Source organism: Mytilus californianus, unplaced genomic scaffold (genome assembly GCF_021869535.1).
Source record: "Mytilus californianus isolate M0D057914Y unplaced genomic scaffold, xbMytCali1.0.p SCAF_4, whole genome shotgun sequence".
NCBI lineage: Eukaryota > Metazoa > Mollusca > Bivalvia > Mytilida > Mytilidae > Mytilus > Mytilus californianus.
Genome location: NW_026262690.1, coordinates 33,540,862 through 33,562,489, shown reverse-complemented (window position 1 = coordinate 33,562,489; position 21,628 = coordinate 33,540,862). Strand labels below are relative to the sequence as shown.

At 33.6% G+C, this 21,628-nt stretch overlaps 2 protein-coding genes across 2 annotated transcripts in view; both read right to left on the bottom strand.

Annotated features, from left to right (window-relative positions):
* Window positions 1-21,628, bottom strand: part of LOC127737926 (helicase-like transcription factor) — a 70,562-nt gene that overhangs the window by 47,474 nt on the left and 1,460 nt on the right. The window contains exons 2-3 of the mRNA XM_052248880.1: window positions 1,755-1,847; window positions 1,038-1,322 (exon numbers count right to left, since the gene is read on the bottom strand). Coding sequence (XP_052104840.1) covers window positions 1,038-1,322; window positions 1,755-1,838 — 369 coding nt within the window. The 5' untranslated portion in view covers window positions 1,839-1,847. The remainder of the gene's footprint in view (window positions 1-1,037; window positions 1,323-1,754; window positions 1,848-21,628) is intronic.
* Window positions 5,020-6,084, bottom strand: LOC127736907 (uncharacterized). Its single transcript, XM_052247472.1, has one exon. The coding sequence runs from the start codon at window positions 6,082-6,084 to the stop codon at window positions 5,020-5,022; it is 1,065 nt and encodes a 354-aa protein (XP_052103432.1).

Sequence of the window (21,628 nt, the reverse complement as noted above, 5' to 3'; positions counted from 1 at the left end):
ACGTTAAGTTTCCCCAAAATAATCAAAACAAACTCAAGTTCCACATGGTACAATATGTGAAAAATTTAGTAAAGTCTGACAAGTAAGAGTCCCATAACTCTGGAGCGACAAACCGGAAATTCAAAATATTAATAGGGAGCTTCCTTTAATGAATCCCCACTATAATATAAAGTTTGGAGGAAATCAATGCAGGTATACTGGAGTTAGTGCACGATTTGCGAAAAATTGCCTTAAATGTAAAAGTTAAGGTCCGTAACTCTGGAGCAACAATCAGAAAATTAAAAAATAATTGTGAGGGAGATTCCTATTATCAATCCCCAAAATAATGTAAAGTTTTGATGAAATCAATTTAGAAATACTGGGAAGTGAAAAATAGCCTTAAAACTAAGGGTCAAAGGTCCACACCTATGGAGTGACCTATATATATTCAAAACTATTAAAAATCGAAAGAAAGCTTTCTTCCATCAATTATAATTTTGTGTTAAAGTTATATGAGAATTGGTTAAAGCAAACTTGAGTTATCATACGAAGTGTTGACAGACAGACAGACGAATATTGGTATACCATAATACATCCCATCTTTGACGGACATTTAATAATTGCTTATACACTACAATTCAGCTGAAGATTAAATCATTCTTTTACATAAAAAGCAAGAAATGATTGACAAAACTTACCCTAGTTCTTTGAGACGGAATGACGGACAGAATCAAGCGGTTACTGACTTGCTTTTCGGATTGTTTTGAAATTTTCCTTTTTTTTATTTTGGTGTTGTTGAACACTTTTTAAACGTATTTTTATTTTATTTATTATGTTCAGTATTGTTTTTCATAATGATTCAAAGCCCTTGTAAGAAAGATCATTAAGTATTATCTAGATGTTTTATATTTACGTCTGAATATGTGACAACATTACGACAGATGTTCTCCTTCGTTGCGCTAAATTTCAGACGAACTGTATATATATATCAACGCAATCATAGGTTTGAACGTTGTTTTCAATTTAGACTTGTTTATATATATATTGTGATGACTTACAGTACCCCTATAGTATTGGATTCCAACTATGTTTCCTCGGATACTTCCAAGTAAAACTTCATCATCCAAGTCATCATGACCCATTTCATCAAGGTCAATAATAGGTGTTGCAACCTGAGGAGTTCCTATTCCACTCCAACTTGAACTCCCCACTCCACCATAACTCATAAATCCTTCACAACTCCCAATATCACCATAGTTCATATAACTTGAACCGCTCATCCGAAATGATGGTCCTGATTCTAGCATCCATCTCTTTCTTTGTCTTGGCTTCTTTTTCTTTGCCTGACATATTAAAAAATTGATATGACGCGATATGTTCTTAAATTCCCATACAAAACATGTTAAAAAAGTTGGATCGCTAAATAAACTAAGTATGTCAGCAGTGTAAAAATAATTTAACCACTCACTTACAACAGTGGGAGTGACTAATAAATGGGAACTACTTGTCAAGTTATAGTTTCACTTAGCCAACAGTTTAAGGTTATATTGAGCATTATTCCTGGTTTATAGTACTTAATTTGCAACTACAAGTAACTGAAGGATAAATTACACAAATTGGACAGGATTCTGTCTATTGATTCTGTAACAGGAAATTTCTATGTTGTTTTTCAGTCACTTTTGAAATTTTTTTAGCACCAGTTTGAGTGGAATTATCAGTTAAACCTTGATCACACTAAAAGTGTTAAAAATTAACACTTTTTGAAGTTAACGTACTTTTCTAGTATTTGATGAAAATGTTGCCCTTGAGTACTGTGATCCTCCAGTGCTTGCTCTGCTGGTCTGTTTTGTTCTAACCATATTTTTATTCTACAAAAGAAAAATGATAAGTAAATCGATCTGAACTGACTTAATTGTTTAGCAATATTAATTCTAATTTTCCATTTTCTTTGCATTAACATTTTTTCATTTTTAACTACCGTAGAAAGGCTTGTATAGTCCGCGGTTTTATTCTCCAAAATTGGACCTTCCAGAAGGGGTGCGGACTATAGAGTACAATAAGCAAGAAATAAGAGAAAAATTTCAATTTCGCGGGGTAGATATGGAGGATGCCCCCCTCTGCTCTGCCATATGCAAGAGTACAGTTTCACATACTTTAGATTTGACAAACAGTGATGTTGAAGTACAACTTGAAATTGTTGTGCTGTCTGTAGGACACAAATGATGCCCCCGCCTGAACATAAGAAATTATAAATTTAACACTATGTAAGATCCATCTTTCATTTTTATTCCGAGTACAAAAAAAAGTCCAAATACCTGGCATTTTGAGAATATTTGAAAAAAATCAAAACCCTGTGGACATGCTCATTTCCATTATGTGTACAAACAACCTACAAAATATTAAAGCTGTAGCTCAAAAAATTGGTGGAGATTGTCAGACAAAGTTAATCATGTTAACCATAATCTCTTTATGCAGCTAGTACCAAATAAACTGTTAACACAGAGATATGTCTCGCCTATTTGTTATTTTGATAATACAAATGTTGAAATTAAAATAGCAATACTTTAACATGTAAGTTATGCAAATATTTAAGGTCAATGAACCATGACTGAAGGTACAGGGCTAAACAATCTCCATGGAAATGAGATGTGCCAATGCTAATACAACTGCAAAACAAATACCATTGACTTTTCATAAGTCGTTCCCTTTAAACAAACCTAAACACAAACACTAACTTGAAAACTATGTAAAAGTTTCAAAGTCAATGAACCATAATTAGGGGGTGGGGTTATATAATCTCCATGGAAAGGAAACTTGCAAATGCCAATACATTTGCATACCGAATATCATTGACTTAACATTAGTGGTTCATCTTAAACTGACCTAATCACAAACTAATACATGTAAACTAAGTAAAAGTTTTAAAGTCAATAGACCATGACTGAGGGGTAAGGACCAAATATTCTCCATGGAAATGAGTAGTGCTAATGCTTATACAACTGCATACCAATTATCATTGACCTACCACTAACAGTTCCCCATAGACTGACCTAATCACAAACTAATACATGAAAACTAAGCAAAAGTTTCAAAGTCAATAGACCATGAATGAGGGGGGCGGGGCCAAATAATCTCCATGGAAATGAGATATGCCAATGCTTATACAACTGCATACCAAATATCATTAACCTACCACTAGTGGTTCCCCATAAACTGACCTAATCACAAACTAATACATGAAAACTAAGCAAAGATTCAAAGTCAATAGACCTTGACTGAGGGGGCGGGGCCAAATAATCTCCGTGGTAATGAGATGTGCCAATGCTAATACAATGCATACCAAATATCATTGACCTACCACTAGTGGTTCCCCATAAACTGACCTAATTACAAACTAATACATGTAAACTAAGCAAAGTTTCAAAGTCAATAGACCTTGACTGAGGGGGCGAGCCAAACAAACTCCATGGTAATGAGATATGCCAATGCTAATACAACTGCAGACCAAATATCACTGACCTACCACTAGTGCTTCACCATGAACTAGACCTGACCTGACCTAGTCCTTATTATGCCCGGAGGCACATAGGGCAAGGACTAGATCTTTCCACTCATCTCTGTTCTGTGCTTTCTTTTCTATTTCGCCCCAGCTGATTCCATGTTCTTTCATTTCAGCTTCAACTGTTCTTCTCCAAGTTGTTTTGGGGCGTCCTTTCTTTCTTTTCCCCTCAGGTGTCCATCTTAGGGCAACTCTGGTCAAGTCCTCTGCTGGTCTTCTAAGAACATGGCCAATCCATCTCCATCTTTTTTGCGTCAATAAGGTCTCCATGCTGTTGGATCCTGTTGTTTCATGGAGGTCTTTGTTGGTGATCTTACGTGGCCAGAATATCCTTAAGATCTTTCTAAGGCAACTGTTGTGAAAACTGGAGAGCTTGTTGATGTCTTTTTCTGTCATTCTCCAGCATTCAGCCCCATATAGCAGCACTTCTAGTACACAACTGTTATATAGTCTAATTTTGGTGTTCTTACTGATGTTGCTTGACTTCCAGATGTGACTTAGTTTTAAAAATGCAGTTCTTGCTTTTCCTATTCTGGCTCTGATGTCTTTGTCTGCTCCTCCTTCAGATGTTACTATGCTGCCCAAGTAGGTGAAAGATGAAGTGCAATCCAGGTGTGTCCCGTTTAAATCTATTACAGGAGGCTCTGAGATGTTAAGAGGCATGACTTCTGATTTCTTGATGTTGATATGCAATCCAATCATACTTGCATTCTTTTGTAACTTAGTGGTTTTGTCTTGCATGTGTGTTTCTAGATGTGACAGTAAGGCCAGATCATCTGCATAGTCCAGATCTTCTAGGTAGTTAAAGAGAGTCCACCTGATGCCTGTGTTGTTAATGCTTATGGTGGATTTCATTACCCAATCGACAACTATTATGAATAGAAGGGAAGACATAACACAGCCTAGTCTAACTCCCGATTTTACTAGAAAACTGATGTCTGATGAAGTTCCTACAGTGCATCTGAATTCTGTATAAAACATTTTGATAAGTTGTACTATTTTAGCGGGTATTCCATAGCTTCGTAAGATCTTCCATAAGCTTTCTCTGTGTATGCTGTCAAAGGCTTTTTCAAAGTCTATAAAGTTTATTATCAGTTGCCTCTGCCATTCTGTGCACTGTTCTATAATGTTTCGTAGCACAAATATGTGGTCGCAACAACTCTTTCCTTTTCTAAAGCCTGCCTGTTCTTTTCTGAGTTTGTTGTCAATTGCTGTTTTAATTCTATCTATTAATATTTTGCTGAAAATTTTACTTGGGATTGGTAATAAGGTGATTCCTCTCCAGTTATTACAGTTTGTGAGATCGCCTTTCTTAGCCAGTCTTATGATGTTACCTTCTGACCAGTTTTTAGGTATTTTGATATTTTGCCAAATATTTTTGAATGGTGTGTGCAGAATGTTTGCTGTTAAGGCTGGATCTGACTTGAATAGTTCTGCTGATAGCTTATCATTTCCGGGGGCTTTATTGTTTTTAAGGCTCTTTACTGCTCTGATATTAATGGAATTTCTATGTTTACTTCAAGGTCGTGTTCTGCGATGGGTATGTTTGCTGTTGTTTCTGGTTCTGGCCTATTTAGTACTTCTTTGAAATGTTCATTCCATCTACTCTCTTGTTCTCTTTCAGATGTTATTAGATTACCCTGTTTGTCTTTTACTGGCATGTTGGTGTTTCTTTTGTGGCCACAAAGTTTCTTTGTAATTTGATAAAGGTCGCCCATTCTTTGCTCTGAAGCAGCTTTTTCAGCCTCTAGAGCCATTCCTTCGATGAATTCTTTTTTATCTTTTCTAGTGGCTTTCTTAACTTCCTTATTGCAGTTGGAGTATTGACCCATTAGTCTATCTTTTAGTCTATCAGAGTGAGTGTTACATATCTTTTTCTTTAGCTCTTTTCTGTTGTCAATCAGATTCCATGTCTCTGGTTTGATCCATTCCTTGTGTTTTTGGCGTTTGAAACCCAAGATTTTTTCGCTGGTCTTTTTAAACAGATCTTCAACTTCTAGCCATTGCTCATCTACTGTTTCACTTTCTTCCATGTTGTTACTTTTACGTTGTTCTAATAGTTGAAAGCGGTTCTTCAGTTCTAATTTGAAGTCATGGTTGGTTTTCATGTGTCTGAGTTTTCCTGTGTCAAATCTCTGTACCCTGCAAGGTTCTGATGCTCTCATAAGTTTGAGTTTGATGTTTGCTGTGACAAGATGATGGTCACTTCCTACATCAGCGCCTCGCCTTACTCTCACATCTTGTAAGGATCTCCTCCATTTACCGTTAATTGCTATGTGGTCTATCTGATTTTTATCTCTGCCTCCAGGTGATACCCAAGTCAGCTTATGGACCTCCTTGTGTCGGAACAATGTTCCACCTATTACAAGATTGTTCAGTCCACAGAAGTCTACTAGATGTTCTCCGTTTTCGTTCATGATTCCACAGCCATGTTTCCCCATTATTCTCTCAAAACCACTGTTATCTTGTCCCACTTTAGCATTAAAATCTCCCATGATGATTGTTAGGTCTTTTTTGGGGATTTTCTCTATCTCAGCTTGGAGCATTTCGTAGAATTCCATCTTTATTTCTTTATCAGCTTCATTTGTTGGGGAATAGACTTGGATGATTGATGTCTTTATAGGTTTTGTATTTAGTCTTGCTGTTATTATTCTTTCATTGACTGGATTGTACTCAATGAGTGATTTAGATGCTGATTTGTTGAGGATGATGGCAACTCCTCCCTGGTGTTTGTCATCTTTTCTACCAGAGTATATGATTGTATCTCCTGTATTTGTCAAGTTTTTTCCAAACCCTGTCCATCTGCATTCACTTATACCTAGTATGTGCAGCTTGTTTTCCTTCATTTCTCTTAACACTTGAGCTTGTTTTCCCGTCTCGTACATGGTACGGACATTCCAAAAGCCCAGTTAAAGTTTGGTTCTCGCATTCAGGATACTTTTCGTGTGACTAGCTTCCTGTTGGCTTTCACTAGTCCCATTCATATGCGCAGAATTCTGCTGGTATTCTGATGTTACGAGACGAGGGGAGGCTACTGCTGAAGTCTTGATAATGCAGAGGCTATGTACTGGCAGGAAAGACTTACTCACTCGGCTTTCTTTTCGCAAAAAAATATTGCTAGCCAGCGGCATAAGACATCCATAGGACAGTCCCATACACTAGACGCATATCATTACCCTGTGATGCACTACCATCACCAACACACACTACCACTAGTGCTTCACCATGAACTAGACCTAATCACAAACTAATATATTGTTGACGCTGCTGCCGCCATAAAACAGCATACCAATGTCTCGCTTTTTGACTCAGTCAAGGCGAGACAAATATGACTAAGTTCAAATACCTCCTGGCATTTTGAGAATATTTGAAATAAAAAATAAAATCCTGTGGACATGCACACCTCTTTTTGTGTGTTGAAACATCCTACAAAATATTAAAGCTGTAGCTCAAAAACTGTAGGAGATAGCAGGACATATCATGCATCTATATCCTAATGGACGAATGGACGCACAGGGGTAAATTAATACAGTCAGAGCTCTGACATAAACAAGTCAGAATAAAATGACTTCCATAGGTCAGATATAATTTGATGTAAGTGTTGTCTCCCTTCTTGCACTCAACAGAATATGACTTGTACAGGTCAGTTTATGTCAGACTTTAATTTATCATAAAATGACTTCCACAGGTCAGCTTTTGCACAAAATATTGTGACTTAATATCTTCATATTCTAATAAGACTTATGCCCCTTTTTAATGCATTTTGACTTCGAGAGGTCATTTTTGTTCTGATTTGAAGCAGTCATTACTACCACTTTGTTATCAATCTCCATAAAAATATGGTGATTACTAGTTTCGAATTAAAGAGTTTTAAAAAGTGGGGCTCATCTGACATCATACCTTCTCCTTTCCAGAATCTAAACATAATATATTTATCTCATCACTTTCAATTATTTCAAAATACAAAGAAAAACCAGGTGAGAAAAAATGGATCATACAATTTTCGAAATATCAAAAGATTTACAAAATACAATATTGGATACATTTACTAGTACCATGACAATACTTCAAATCTTCCAAGGAAAAACAAGACACTTATACATGATAAGACTATGTTAATAAAAGATATATTCTCATCCACTTTAAGCTAAATGTATTAAGAGCAAAACATTTATTATTTTAATATTTCATTGAGGTAAATACTGTTGTGCAAACTGACTCAAACAAGTCACATTATGTTCTGACTTACTAAACGTATTACAACTTTTAAGTCTAGTATTGTCATATTGATTAAGAAATGTATAGGTAAGCCAGATAAAAGACTGAGGAAATTAGGTCCCCATAAGTCTCAATAATGAGGACTATAAAAAAGTTTATTTGGTATATTCAATATTAAATGTATTTTGTTTTAAACAGGTCAAATCATGTTCTGACTTAAAAGAGTCAGTCCAAAACTAAAATAAATTTATTGAAATATTTAAGCCGGGCATTGCCATATGATATTAAATGAATGTATGGGAACGTCAGATAAAAGACACAGGAAATATATGTTAAGATCCCCTAAAATAAATAACCATTTGACTTAATTGTTTCGAAAAATTTATCAAATAATAAACTCGAAAATGGCAGATTCAGAAGCAGTCTGAAAGCAAGGACTTTCTTGGATTAAAGGAAGTACACCTAGCCTTGATTGGAAATTTTGTTCTGTAAACTGACTTTAACAGGTCAAATCATGTTCTGACCTCAAAGAGTCAGTCAAAACTAAACTTATTACAACTTTTAAGTCTAGTATTGTCATATTGATTTAAAAATGTATGGGAGAGCCAGATAAAAAACAGAGGAAATAAGGTCCCCTACAGTCACAATAATGAGGATTATATAAAAAAGTTTATTTGGTATATTCAATATTTAAATGTATTTTGTTTTAAACAGGTCAAATTATGTTCTGACTTCAAAGAGTCAGTCAAAAACTATACTTTAACTAATTATTGCAACTTCTAAGTCTGGCATTGTCATATGCATTTAAGAATGTATGGGAAAAACAGATAAAAGACACCCAATAATAAAGTCACAATAATGAGGACTATAAAAAAAGTTTGTTTGGTATATGTAATATTCAAATGTATTTTGTTTACAAGTTTCATCAAATTATCTTAAAATTTTATTCTATTTCTGTATTTTCATGACTTTTTCTTTTCTGTTAAGTTAACACATGGAACTTTTGGTTGTAAAAAATATTATTTTAAAGACCATTTGACTGAATTGTTTCTAAAAAAAACTTATCAATTAACATGATTAATTAACTCAACAGTAGCAGATTCAGATAAAGGGAAAAAAGGGGGGGGGGTTAGAGGAAGAAGACCTAGTTTTGATTGGAAATTTTGTTCTGTAAACTGACTTTAACAGGTCAAATCATTTTCTGACTTCAAAGAGTCAAACAAAACTAAACTTATTTCAACTTTTAAGTCTAGGATTTTCATATTGATTTTAAAATGTATGGGAAAGCCAGATGAAATAAGGTCCCCTTACGCCACAATAATGAGGTCTATAAAAAAGTTTATTTGGTATATTCAATATCAAATGCATTTTGTTTTTAAAGATTTTCATCAAATTATCTTAAAATTTTATTTTATTTCTGTATTTTCATGACTTTTCTTTTCTGTTAAGTTTACACATAGAACTTGTGGTTGCCAAATAAAAATAATATTTTAATAACCATTTGGCTGAATTGTTTCTAAAAAAACTTATCAATTAATTAACTCAACAGTAGCAGATTCATATTAAGGGGGGGGGGGGCTTAGAGGAAGAACACCTAGCTTTGACTGGAAATTTTGTTCTGTAAACTGACTTTAACAGGTCAAATCATGTTCTGCTTTCAAAGAGTCAGTCAAAACTAAACTTATTAATACAACTTTTAAGTCTAGTATTGTCGTATTGATTTAAAAATGTATGGGAAAGCCAGATAAAAGACAGAGGAAATAAGGTCCCCTAAAGTCAAAATAATGAGGACTATAAAAAAGTTTATTTAGTATATTCAATATTAAATGTATTTTGTTTTAAACAGGTCAAATCATGTTCTGACTTAAAACAGTCAGTCCAAAACTAAGTTTATTGAAATTTTAAAGTTGGACACTTCCATATGATATTAATGAATGTATGAGAACGTCAGATAAAAGACATAGGACATATATGTAAGATCCCCTAAAATAAATAACCATTTGACTTAATTGTTTTTTTAAAATTAATGAAATAATAAACTCAAAAATGGCAGATTCAGAAGCAGGGCTTAAAGGAAGTACACCTAGCTTTAATTGGAAATTTTGTTCTGTAAACTGACTTGAACAGGTCAAATTATGTTCTGGCAAATTGACTTAAACAGGTCAAATCATGTTCTGACTTTAAAAAATCAGTCAAAAACTAAATTTATTGAAATTTTTAAGTCAGGCATTGCCATATGATATTAATGATATGTATGGAAAAGTCAGATGAAATACACACGAAATACATGCAAGATCCTTTAAGATAAATAACCATTTGACTTAATTGTTTCTTAAAACTTATCAATTAATAAACTCAACAGTGGCAGATTCAGAAGGGGACTAAGAGGAAGAACACATAGCTTTGATTGGAAATTGTGTTCTGTAAACTGACTCAAGCAGGTCAAATCATGTTCTGACTTATAAGAGTCTGTCAAACACTAAATGGATTGCAACTGTAACAGTCGGGCATTGTCATGATTGTGATGTGATTGTTAGAATGTATGGATACAAGTAGGAAAAAAGATCACAAATATTAAGTCACAATTTTTAGAACTATATAAAAGTTTATTTGGTATATATTTGATACCTTAATATTTCATTGAGGTAAATCCTGTTGTGCAAACTGACTTGAACAAGTCACATTATGTTCTGACTTCAAAGAGTCAGTCAAAAACTATACTTTTACTAATTATTGCAACTTTTAAGTCTGGAATTGTCATATGCATTTAAGAATGTATGGGAAAATCAGATAAAAGACACCCAATAATAAAGTCACAATAATGAGGACTATAAAAAATGTTATTTGGTATATTTAATATTCAAATGTATTTTGTTTACAAATTTCATCAAATTATCTTAAAATTTTATTCTATTTCTGCATTTTCATGACTTTTTTTTCTGTAAAGTTAACATACATGACATATGGAACTTTTGGTTATAAAAAATATTATTTTAAAAACCATTTGACTGAATTGTTTCTAAACAAACTTATCAATTAATTAACTCAACAGTAGCAGATTCAGATTAGGGGGGGGGGGGGCTTAGAGGAAAAGACCAGTTTTGATTGGAAATTTTGTTCTGTAAACTGACTTTAACAGGTCAAATCATGTTCTGACTTCAAAGAGTCAAACAAAACTTAACTTATTACAACTTTTAAGTCTAGTATTGTCATATTGATTTAAAAATATATAGGTGAGCCAGATAAAAGACAGAGGAAATAAGGTCGCCATAAGTCACAATAATGAGGACTATAAAAAAGTTTATTTGGTATATTCAATATTAAATGTATTTTGTTTTAAACAGGTCAAATCATGTTCTGACTTAAAAGAGTCAGTCCAAAACTAAAATAAATTTTTTGAAATATATAAGCTGGGCATTGCCATATGTTATTTAATGAATGTATGGGAACGTCAGATAAAAGACATTAGAAATATATGTAAGATCCCCTAAAATAAATAACCATTTGACTTAATTGTTTCTAAAAACTTATCAAATAATAAACTCAAAAATGGCAGATTCAGAAGCAGGGCTTAAAGGAAGTACACCTAGCTTTGATTGGAAATTTTGTTCTGTAAACTGACTTTAACAGGTCAAATCATGTTCTGACTTCAAAGAGTCAAACAAAACTAAACTTATTACAACTTTTAAGTATAGTATTGTCATATTGATTTAAAAATGTATGGGTGAGCCAGATAAAAGACATAGAGAATAAAGTCCCCATAAGTCACAATAATGAGGACTATAAAAAATTTTATTTGGTATATTCAATATTAAATGTATTTTGTTTTAAACAGGTCAAATCATGTTCTGACTTAAAAGAGTCAGTCCAAAACTAAAATAAATTTATTGAAATATTTAAGCCGGGCATTGCAGGGCTTCAAGGAAGTACACCTAGCTTTGATTGGAAATTTTGTTCTGCAAATTGACTTAAACAGGTCAAGTCATGTTCTGACTTTAAAAAATCAGTCAAAAACTAAATTTATTGAAATTATTAAGTCAGGCATTGCCATTTGATATTAATGATAATGTATGGAAAAATCAATTAATAAACTCAACAGTGGCAGATTCAAAAGGAGGCTAAGAGGAAGAACACATAGCTTTGATTGGAAATTTTGTTCTGCAAATTGACTCAAACAGGTCAAATCATGTTCTGACTTAAAAGAGTCCGTCAAAAACTAAATGGATATGCATAAAATCTGGTTCATAATTTTTGAAAAGATAGAGAGATTAAAGAGTCTATATTTTGTTATTCCGACTCACAAATGTCACTATGTGACAAATGTCGGGAATTTTTCTCTCCTTTTGACTGATTCCTATATGTTGTATGGGTGCCATAACTATCACTACAACATGTACAAAGTCAGCACATTCTAAGGGACGCCATCAAAAGACCAATGTAGGATAAAAAAAACTTAAATCAAATAGTTTGGGGGTGGGGGTGGGGTTAAAGTTGCTGCAAGTTTTGTTTATCCAAAATCGATTTTACATGAATCCATATTGGTCAATCATTCTTTCCCAAATTAAGTTAAGAGGGGGGTGGGGGGTGGGTGGGTCAGTGAAAAAACTATGTGATGTGAATTAAGTTTTTTATCCTACATTGAACTTTTGATGTCGTCCCTAATGACTTGACCTATTACAGTATTTCTGTCTGAATTCTGTATGAATATTCCGTGTTTACTAATTTAACTACATGTATGTGATTGCAAGTGTATTAATTAGCTTTGTTTATAACTTATATTAAACTAAACCTCTATTAATGAATTATCTTTACTCTGGTTATTGATTATATAAGAAAAACTCTGCCTATTACTATATGACCGTAATCTAAACTCTGATTGTTAACATCCTGGATTGCATATCTGCATGACCATTAAACTTATGGTATGCCCATTTTATTTGAGGATATAAAAGTATTGTTTTTTCAATATAACATTTTCAGACACATTGAATCTGTGAAGACAACTTTCAATTTGACTTTAGAAATTAAAGAGTTTGTAAGCAAAATGTTGGGGAAATTTAATTATAATTAAGAATGTTTTAAATTAGTTAAGAAAAAAGCCGACATTATTAATGTTAAAAAAATTTTGAGGAAAAAAACATACAAATTCAGACCAAACATGGTGACTTTGTTGTCCTTCAAGAAGCCGTTCATATAATCCATAATATTTTCACTGTTTTTTTAAATACATGTAAAAGTTGGAAGATAACTATCTATTGATTTTTTTTTTTAAATACCTTTTTTCACAACACTTATAACTTTGTAATTTATGTTCCATTGTACAGTTGTTATTCTTAATATCTTTAAAAATTGTTGTTTGGGAACAAAATCTTGTCAGGGTTTCTTATGGTACTAGCATAACAAGTGCATTCATATTCTAAAATACTCTAAACATTAAAAAAAGTCAGTATTTTCAGATCATTCTGAGTCTTTCTGACCTTATTAAGTCAGAACATTCAGACTTTTATAAGTCAGAAAATTCTGACTACCAATGTTCTTCTCACTTCTGTAGAAACAAAGACTATCTATGTCTCAAATAAGAGGTAAATGCTTCATGTGGCTAAGCATCTGGGGTAAGAATTATAGATGTGTAATTTCAGAGGAAAACAAATATGCCAAATTTTTTTTTTTTTTATATATGGATTAGACCGTTGGTTTTTCCGTTTGAATGGTTTTACACTAGTAATTTTTTGAGGCCCTTTATAGCTTGCTGTTCGGTGTGAGCCAATGCTCCGTGTTGAAGGCTGGACCTTGACCTATAATGGTTTACTTTTATAAATTATAACTTGGATGGAGAGTTGTCTCATTGGCACTCATACCACATCTTCCTATATCCATGTAATTAATAAGATGTGATGCATGTGAGAGGAAAATAATACTGAATAGACAATTCTGTTTGCACAAACACTGATAAATATAAAATGTAAATTAAGGTGGTCTCTCAGCAGATTAAAATAAACAAGAAATAATTGTAACAGGATGCTGTTATGAAGTCTCCCAAACAAAGCTCCCATAATTCGTCATTCCCATGGTTGCCTGACATTGGGCAAGTTCCAGTACAAATTGGTTTTGTCTAGTAAAGTGTTATGCATAAGTGACGCCTAGGATTTGACCCTGCATGTCATTTAAATCTTCTTGAAATGACGAACAGGGATATCATATGGTTTACCTTTAGGGGTGGTGATCCAGAACATTTCAAAAAGGGGGATGGGGATGACCCCAATGGACTTCCCCTATATTTCAATTGATTTGTTTTATTGTCCTGTGCAAGAATGTATATGGTTTAGGGGTGGGGATCTCAACGGTTTACAAGTTTTCAAACATGAGGGGGTGGGGTGACCCTCAGGGACTTCACCTTTATTTCATTTGATTTGTCTTATTGACCCTTACAAGAATATATATGGTTAAGGGGAGGGGATCCGGACCGTTTACAAGTTTTCACACAGGAGGGGGTGGGGGTGACCCCAAGGGACTTCCCCTATATTTCATTTGATTTGTTTTATTGTCCTATTCAAGAAAATATATGGTTTAGGGGTGCGGAACTAGACTGTTTACAAGTTTTCAAACAGGAGGGGTAGGGGTGACCCCCAGGGACCTCCCCAACATATCATTTGATTTGTTAAATTGTCCCATACAGGAATATATATGGTTTAGGGGTGGGGATCTCTACCGTTTACAAAATATAAGAACATTTGCAAATGGCAGGGGGTGGGGGTAAACCTGGAGACTAGCCCGGTATATTTCATTCAAATTAATTTGACATTATGAAGAGGAATAGAGAAATGACAGGGATAGGGGTGATCCCTGGAGACTTGCCCTACATTTCATTTGATTTGTTTTATCATGTCCCATGATCATAAATGAAGACCAGGTGTGTGCATCACTTATTGTTCTCAAGTTATAACTTTAAAAATAAAAAAAAAACCCTCGTGATTGAGTTTAAAAATAGAAAAATCACGTGACGATGTTCAGCTCGAAGCAATAATTTTACTTTTTTAAATTGCAATGACTGGTTAATAATGTTAATATTGTTTAAGACAACACGAGTTATCTCCCGAAAATAACAATTCATTATCATAACAACATTTTCTGACCTGAACAAGTCAGAATTGTCAAACACCAGGTCATCTCAAAGACCACGCGTCCGTATTTACAGGTCGCGCGCCTTCATGAAACAGCAAAAAAATCACTTGCAAGGAACTTCTTTATAGGCAAAAAATATAAAAATGCCCATGAAAATACGGAGGTAATATGAATTACCTTTCTAAAAATGCCCACAATGACCTAGATTTTCACTAAAAATCGTAAATAATCAATATAATATTCAATGACTTCTCGTTCGAGACACTTCCAAAACAACGACTCTCAAACACGTGATCTCTTGCAAAAAACCACGTGAACGTATGTGTCGTAGATCGGCGGCAAATTCAAAATAACTTCTGGTTTGACGGACTCGAGTGAAAACTACGCAAAACAAAAATTGACGCGTACAGGTCAGAATTTCAAAACACTTTCTGACTTGTTTATGTCAGAGCTCTGACTGTAATATGCCCCTCGACATTTTGTCACAAAAAATTATTTTAGGTATCATCATTGATACTATTTCATGCGTAAATTATATTATTACTATTTCATGTGTAAATCATATTGTTATTATGCTCCTTTTGTGATGTTAAGGCTAGCACAGAGTTCATTCTCATTGTTTTCCCCACCACACGCAGTGTTTTCCATAAGAACCGGCTGCTGGTCGAATTGACAGTTTCAGTTTTTTGGCCGGTTCAATTGTCATCAGCAAAAAAAAATTATGGGTGCATATCTTACTTATTGGATTATAATGAGAGTCGCAATTATTATTATTGTTCTTGGTTTATATTAACATTTGAAAGTTCGGGTTAGTACTTCTATCAGAACACTCGACCATTATCCATCGAATGAAATTTCTTAGGAAAATCCCGAGAGATATCGAGTATATATATAGGACTCAAATCTATGGTGGGTTCCAGATCTATGGCAAATTCCTAATCTATGGTAAATTTGACGTCACCAACGACAAACAAATCACAAATCTATGGCAGGTTTTTGTTTTCTCCAAATCTATGGCAGATTTTGATACTACATAATTTTCCGAGAAAAAGAGTAAACTATAATGTCCATGCCACCGCTAACGATGATGGTTTTGTTATATACATGTAGAAGGAAAAGAAAAGGCCATTTTTCAAGGACCCTAATCCATGAATTAAATTTTATTTTAGAATTTGAGTATACGGTAACGGAAATCCCTGCAAATGAGAAGATGTACTTATCTAATTCGCATGATATAAGAATACTAGCAAACAAACCAATAGTCATTCGTAGCAGCAAAATCGCCTTTGCAGGCAATTTCAAGCAAATGAATATGTTTGTGGTGTTTTCTGTGTTTTTGTTTCATGTTTTTTTTTCCGTTCCTTGTTTTTTTTCCTCGTCTGTGTTCCTGGTGTTTGCCTTGTCTTTTGATTTTACTAGTGTATACTATGACTTAAGTATGTTTTTTTTCTTTTCTTTCATAATTTTTTTTCACTATCATGCTGTTTTCATCCCTATGGTAATCTTGAAATTTGTTTTAAACATATTCTACAGTATTTTTCAGCCATATTAAAGCGACTTCCTATACTAGAGGGGCCTGATGGGTTATTTTCGTTCTTCGTGATCGGCGCATTTTCGCTATCGTGATCCGTTTTTCTACAGATTTTTTTTTTTTTTATATTTTCGTGATCCGTGATCATGGAAATTTATTTTCTGTGAATCATGATTGACAAAAAAATCAACTCGTGAATCGTGATGAGACCCCTCCAACAGGCCCCTCATACTACTGTAGAAAATAATCTTTCTTGAAATTTGGGAACTAAAAAAAACTGTCATAGATTTCTAATAACTATTTACATTATGTTCAGCTATATTTATGTCGAATAATTGTACCGTTGCAGAAATTGGGATTTTTTTTTAAGAAGGCCACGTTTGAAGCAAGTCATTTGTCATTACAGGACTTTGACTTCAATCGTCATCAGTTCAAAAAGATTTATTAATGCTTAAACACACTGCTTTTTGGTTAAATGACAGGTTCAACCAGGAACCATACATAGAGTAGGAAATGTTTATTTTCCCAAAGCACATCATTTTACTCCTTACGTCTGTATTAGTGTATATCACTTCCTAACTAAGAAAATTTTTTGGTTGTCATCACGATTTGGTTGACCATAGTTCTATGTTCATTTCACAAATGGTTATGGATATGCTATCGTTGTCGTACCTTTAATCCGTTTTTCTTATACTGACTTTTATTTAAAAGCAGCCTTTTCGTTATCTTTGGACATTTTCACTTGTTTAAGGCAACTTTGAAATCATTGGTCAAATATGTATTGACTGGTCTTCCATTTGCAGAAAAGCTGCCATAGATTTGAAAACTAGAAATCGGCCATAGATTAGAAAACTAAAAATTTACCATAGATTAGGATTATAAATATTTGACATAGATTTGGGATGGCATGACGTCTTATTTACCATAAATTAGGAATATGCCATAGATCTGGAACCCACCATAGATCTGAGTCCTACATATATACAAAGTCATGCCATGTGATGAATGATGAAACGTTCAATTACAGATTTTTTCCCCCGCTAAGCGACATATTTTACAAAGTGTGCATTTTCACGATAATATATTGATAACATTTGCATGCATGAGTTTGATTATTTATCAATTTGTTCTGTTGTGTTTAGTTTAATTCAAGAATGAATCAATGGCATGATAATTAATTTGCATGACGGCTCGAATAGACCCACCAAGGCTTCAACTTCAACTTAATAAGTGCAGACATAATTTTTTAGAAAAAAGTACTGCTTTAAATGTTTCCATTTGACAAGCATGTTATCTTGTCTTAGAATTCACCAGATGCCAAGATTTTGAGTCTACATGTATATTTCAAAAATTTTCTGTGACTGCCTACTTAATCATTTTGGACTGTTAGGCCACAATGAATGGAAAACCCTGCACACTTGTCCGTAAATCAGTTCCCAGGTTACCGCTCACTTCCCAGCTTTAGTTTGCTATTTCTAACCCCTTCTCACCTTTTTAACTCATCCATGTAAGGGAAATATATTGTAACTGGGTTATTTTCCCATCTAAATAAGTGTTAGTTAAGCCCATATTCCCGTTGACCTGCTACTTTCTCTTTCCAATGTAATCTGCCATGATCAATTTAATATGCATATAGGTGAACTATTGACCCGAGATCGGTCCAATGGCTATGCGCAGCTTCCCACAGATTTGGACCAATGGTTTTGCTTAAGAGTCCCACTGATTTTGGTGGGACCTAAGTATAAAAAAGGTGTTTTACTCCATCCACAGTTGTCTCAACTTCGTATCATAACGTAGTTATAATTGGTACCGGTAAGTCCCGCATCTATTTTGCATAGATTATTACCTGACCTGTGACATAATATATAAGAAGATGTGGTATGAGTGGCAATGAGATAACTCTCCATCCAAGTCACAATTTGTAAAAGTAAACCATTATAGGTTAAAGTACAGCCTTCAACATGGAGCCTTGGCTCACACCGAACAGCAAGCTATAAAGGGCCCCAAAAATGACTAGTGTAAAACAATTCAAACAGGAAAACCAACGGTCTTATCTATATCAAAAATGAGAAACACTTATGAACCACATCAATAAACGACAACCACTGAACATCAGGTTCCTGACTTCGGACAGGTGCATACAAATGCAGCGGGTTTGAACGTTTTATCTGGCGCCAACCTTCACCCTAACCTGACACAGTGGTGTAACAATACCACATAAAAAGACACACTATAAAACATTAATTGAAATAAACTGCTTCGCTGAGCGCAGCTGGATACGCCCGCAGAGGTCCAACCCTGAACAGTTGGAGCAAAAATGGACACAATATTCAAGCTTGATACAGGTCTGAATTTGGTATGTAATTAAATATTTGACATATTATAGGTTTCTCAATAAATGTAGTCAAAGAACTTGAAATTGGTTATATGAATTGAATTTGTATTCAATTAAAGATTTCTTGCTGTTGTGCAATACACTGTGCTGTTGCGCAATACTTAGTAAATCTGTTGTCAAGACTATAAACAAATAAAGTTCAATTTCTTCTCAATGTCATATTTGAAATTTATGAAAATCAATAGGGAGATTACATCAATAGCTTTAAATAATTCACCAAAGTTTCATGAGAACTACTGAAAGCATTTTTGAGTTATTGTCAAAAAACTTGAAAATCCCCCCTTTTTTAATGAATAAAACCCCATAACTCAGAAATGTAAAATCTAAAATTTATAAAATTCTAAAGGGAGCTTACATCAACAGATATAAACAATTCACCAAAGTTTCATGAGAACTGCTGAATTCATTTTTTAGTTATTGTCAGAAAACTGGAAAATCACCCTTTTTTTATGAATAAAACCCTGTAACTCGGAAAGGTAAAATCTAAAATTTATAAAAATCGAAAGGGAGCTCATGTCAATAGATACAAACAATTCACCAAAATTTCTTGCAAGTTGGTTAAAGCATTCTTGAGTTATTGTCGGAAAACTGGAAAATCCCCCCTTTTTTAATGAATAAAACCCCAAAACTCAGAAACGGTAAATCTGAAATTTATAAAAAACGAAAGGGAGCTCACGTCAATAGATATAAACAATTCACCAAAGTTTCATGCATATTGGTTAAAGCTTTTTTGAGTTAATGTCCGACATGTTGACGACGGACGGACGGACAGACGTAAACGGGCGTATAAAAAGGCTCAACTCATCAAAGTATGAATTCTAACAGATTTTAGACAAAAATTAGACTATGAAAACCAAATTACCAAATAGTTAAATTATAAACCACAGAAAAATATATCAAAGCCAAAACCAGTATGAAATAATTTTGCCACACAACAAGTCACATATTGACCACTCAAAAAGAGCTTGTTGAGAAGGTCCGAGTACACAGTTATCGTCCTTTGATTTTCGTTGTCCACGAATAAAGTCCCTAGTGTGGACAGTGTGTTGCTTGCCAATTTTTTTAGTACCACTTTCAAATGTATTTCTTCATGTTTTATGCCTCAAATAGCAAGTTGGGGGATGAAATTACACTGTAACAAAATTTGGGTCATGAATTGTAAAGTAAAGTAGTGATTTGGTCCAGCTGAAAAAGGTTAAAAATTAGCACTTCGGAAGCTGTCAAAAGATTTCAAGACCCCCTTAACATAGAATTGTCCATATTTTGAGTTAGAGCCGATGAAGTTTTCTATAATTTTGATATAATTTGTCCCAAAAGGAGTACAACACACTGTAAAAATATTATTGAGAAAGCGCAGGTGGGATTTTTTTTATTTTCATTTATTGTCTAAAAGAAATGCACTACGAAATAACTGTGTACTCGGACCTAAGAGGCGAAATCAGTAAATATAGAATCTGTAATTGGCAACTTCCCTGAATGATTTAATGGTGTCAATTTGTCAAATAGCATGAAACTAAAGGATTTAAACTTTTATTTGATAGAAATTCTGCAAAAATTACCCATTTTGGCATTATATGGTCAAAATAGGCATTTCAAAGCTTTTTCAATTTTGATGCATAAGTGGCATTCTGACTTTCTATGTGACAGGTTTTCCTGTGTCAATATTTGTGTTTCTATGCTTTAACCCAGTTGAATTACTCATTTGTGAACTCTGAATCTACAGAAAAGAAGATTATCTCGGACAATATGTGCAAAATGTGTTGTATAAATGACCCTCGTCTAACGGCCTGTTTGGATCAAGTTAAATGTGAGGACCTTGGTACATAAAAGTTGAAGTCCATAATAAAGATTTCACTAAATTTGTATTAAAAGCACTTCACAATGTCTTTTGTATCTGTTTCATTTCACATAGTATCTTTCTTTTCTTATGTTAAATAGCAAGTGGTTCAAATATAAGCCTGTCAAGGCTAAAATTGCATGCAAGTTTTTCACTAAAAAGTGAAAAATCTTTGTATCAGACCATACTGTCTGCAAAAAAGTTGAATGCAAGAGTCCTTTTATGCTCAGATTTATTGTATCATGTAACCTGAGTATAGAAATTATAAAAAAGACACAAATTTTTATTTCCTATAGCTTCAGTATGCATTTTTAAATGTAAATATGTGCTACGGCCTAAATTGACCCTAAATTATTTTCAGTCTTACTTGGCTTAAGACCCTTTTATACTAATATGGTATGCTATTTGTGATTTTTCTTTCCATTTAAAGTACATTTAATACATATGTAAGGATTATTTATAACCAAAAAACTTCACAAATTTAAAATTGCTGGAAAATATTACATCTTCATGTAAGGCCCCCCTTCATTGGAAAACCTCCATTTTTTGGCACAGGCTCATATAAATTTGACTTTTAAATAATTGTGATAAGTCTGATAAATCAAATGAGTATTCTATTGCTTTAAATACATAATATGTCATATATTAAGGCATTTAAAATGTAATTTTTTGCAATATTTTAATTTTTAAAGCCCCAAATGTTGATAGTTGAAATTTTTCAATTTTAACGTCAAAATTTAACACGCGAAGTTGAATATAGAATTTATCATATTGTCTATAATATATATCCTATTGCCATGAAACTTTGTCAGCAGTCTCATAATTTATTAAGCTTTGGTCATACCAAGTTTTATTAAGATTGGTCAAATTTTTCTATCCTATTAGGTCCGAGTACACAGTTATCGTCCTTTGATTTTCGTTGTCCACGAATAAAGTCCCTAGTGTGGACAGTGTGTTGCTTGCCAATTTTTTTAGTACCACTTCCAA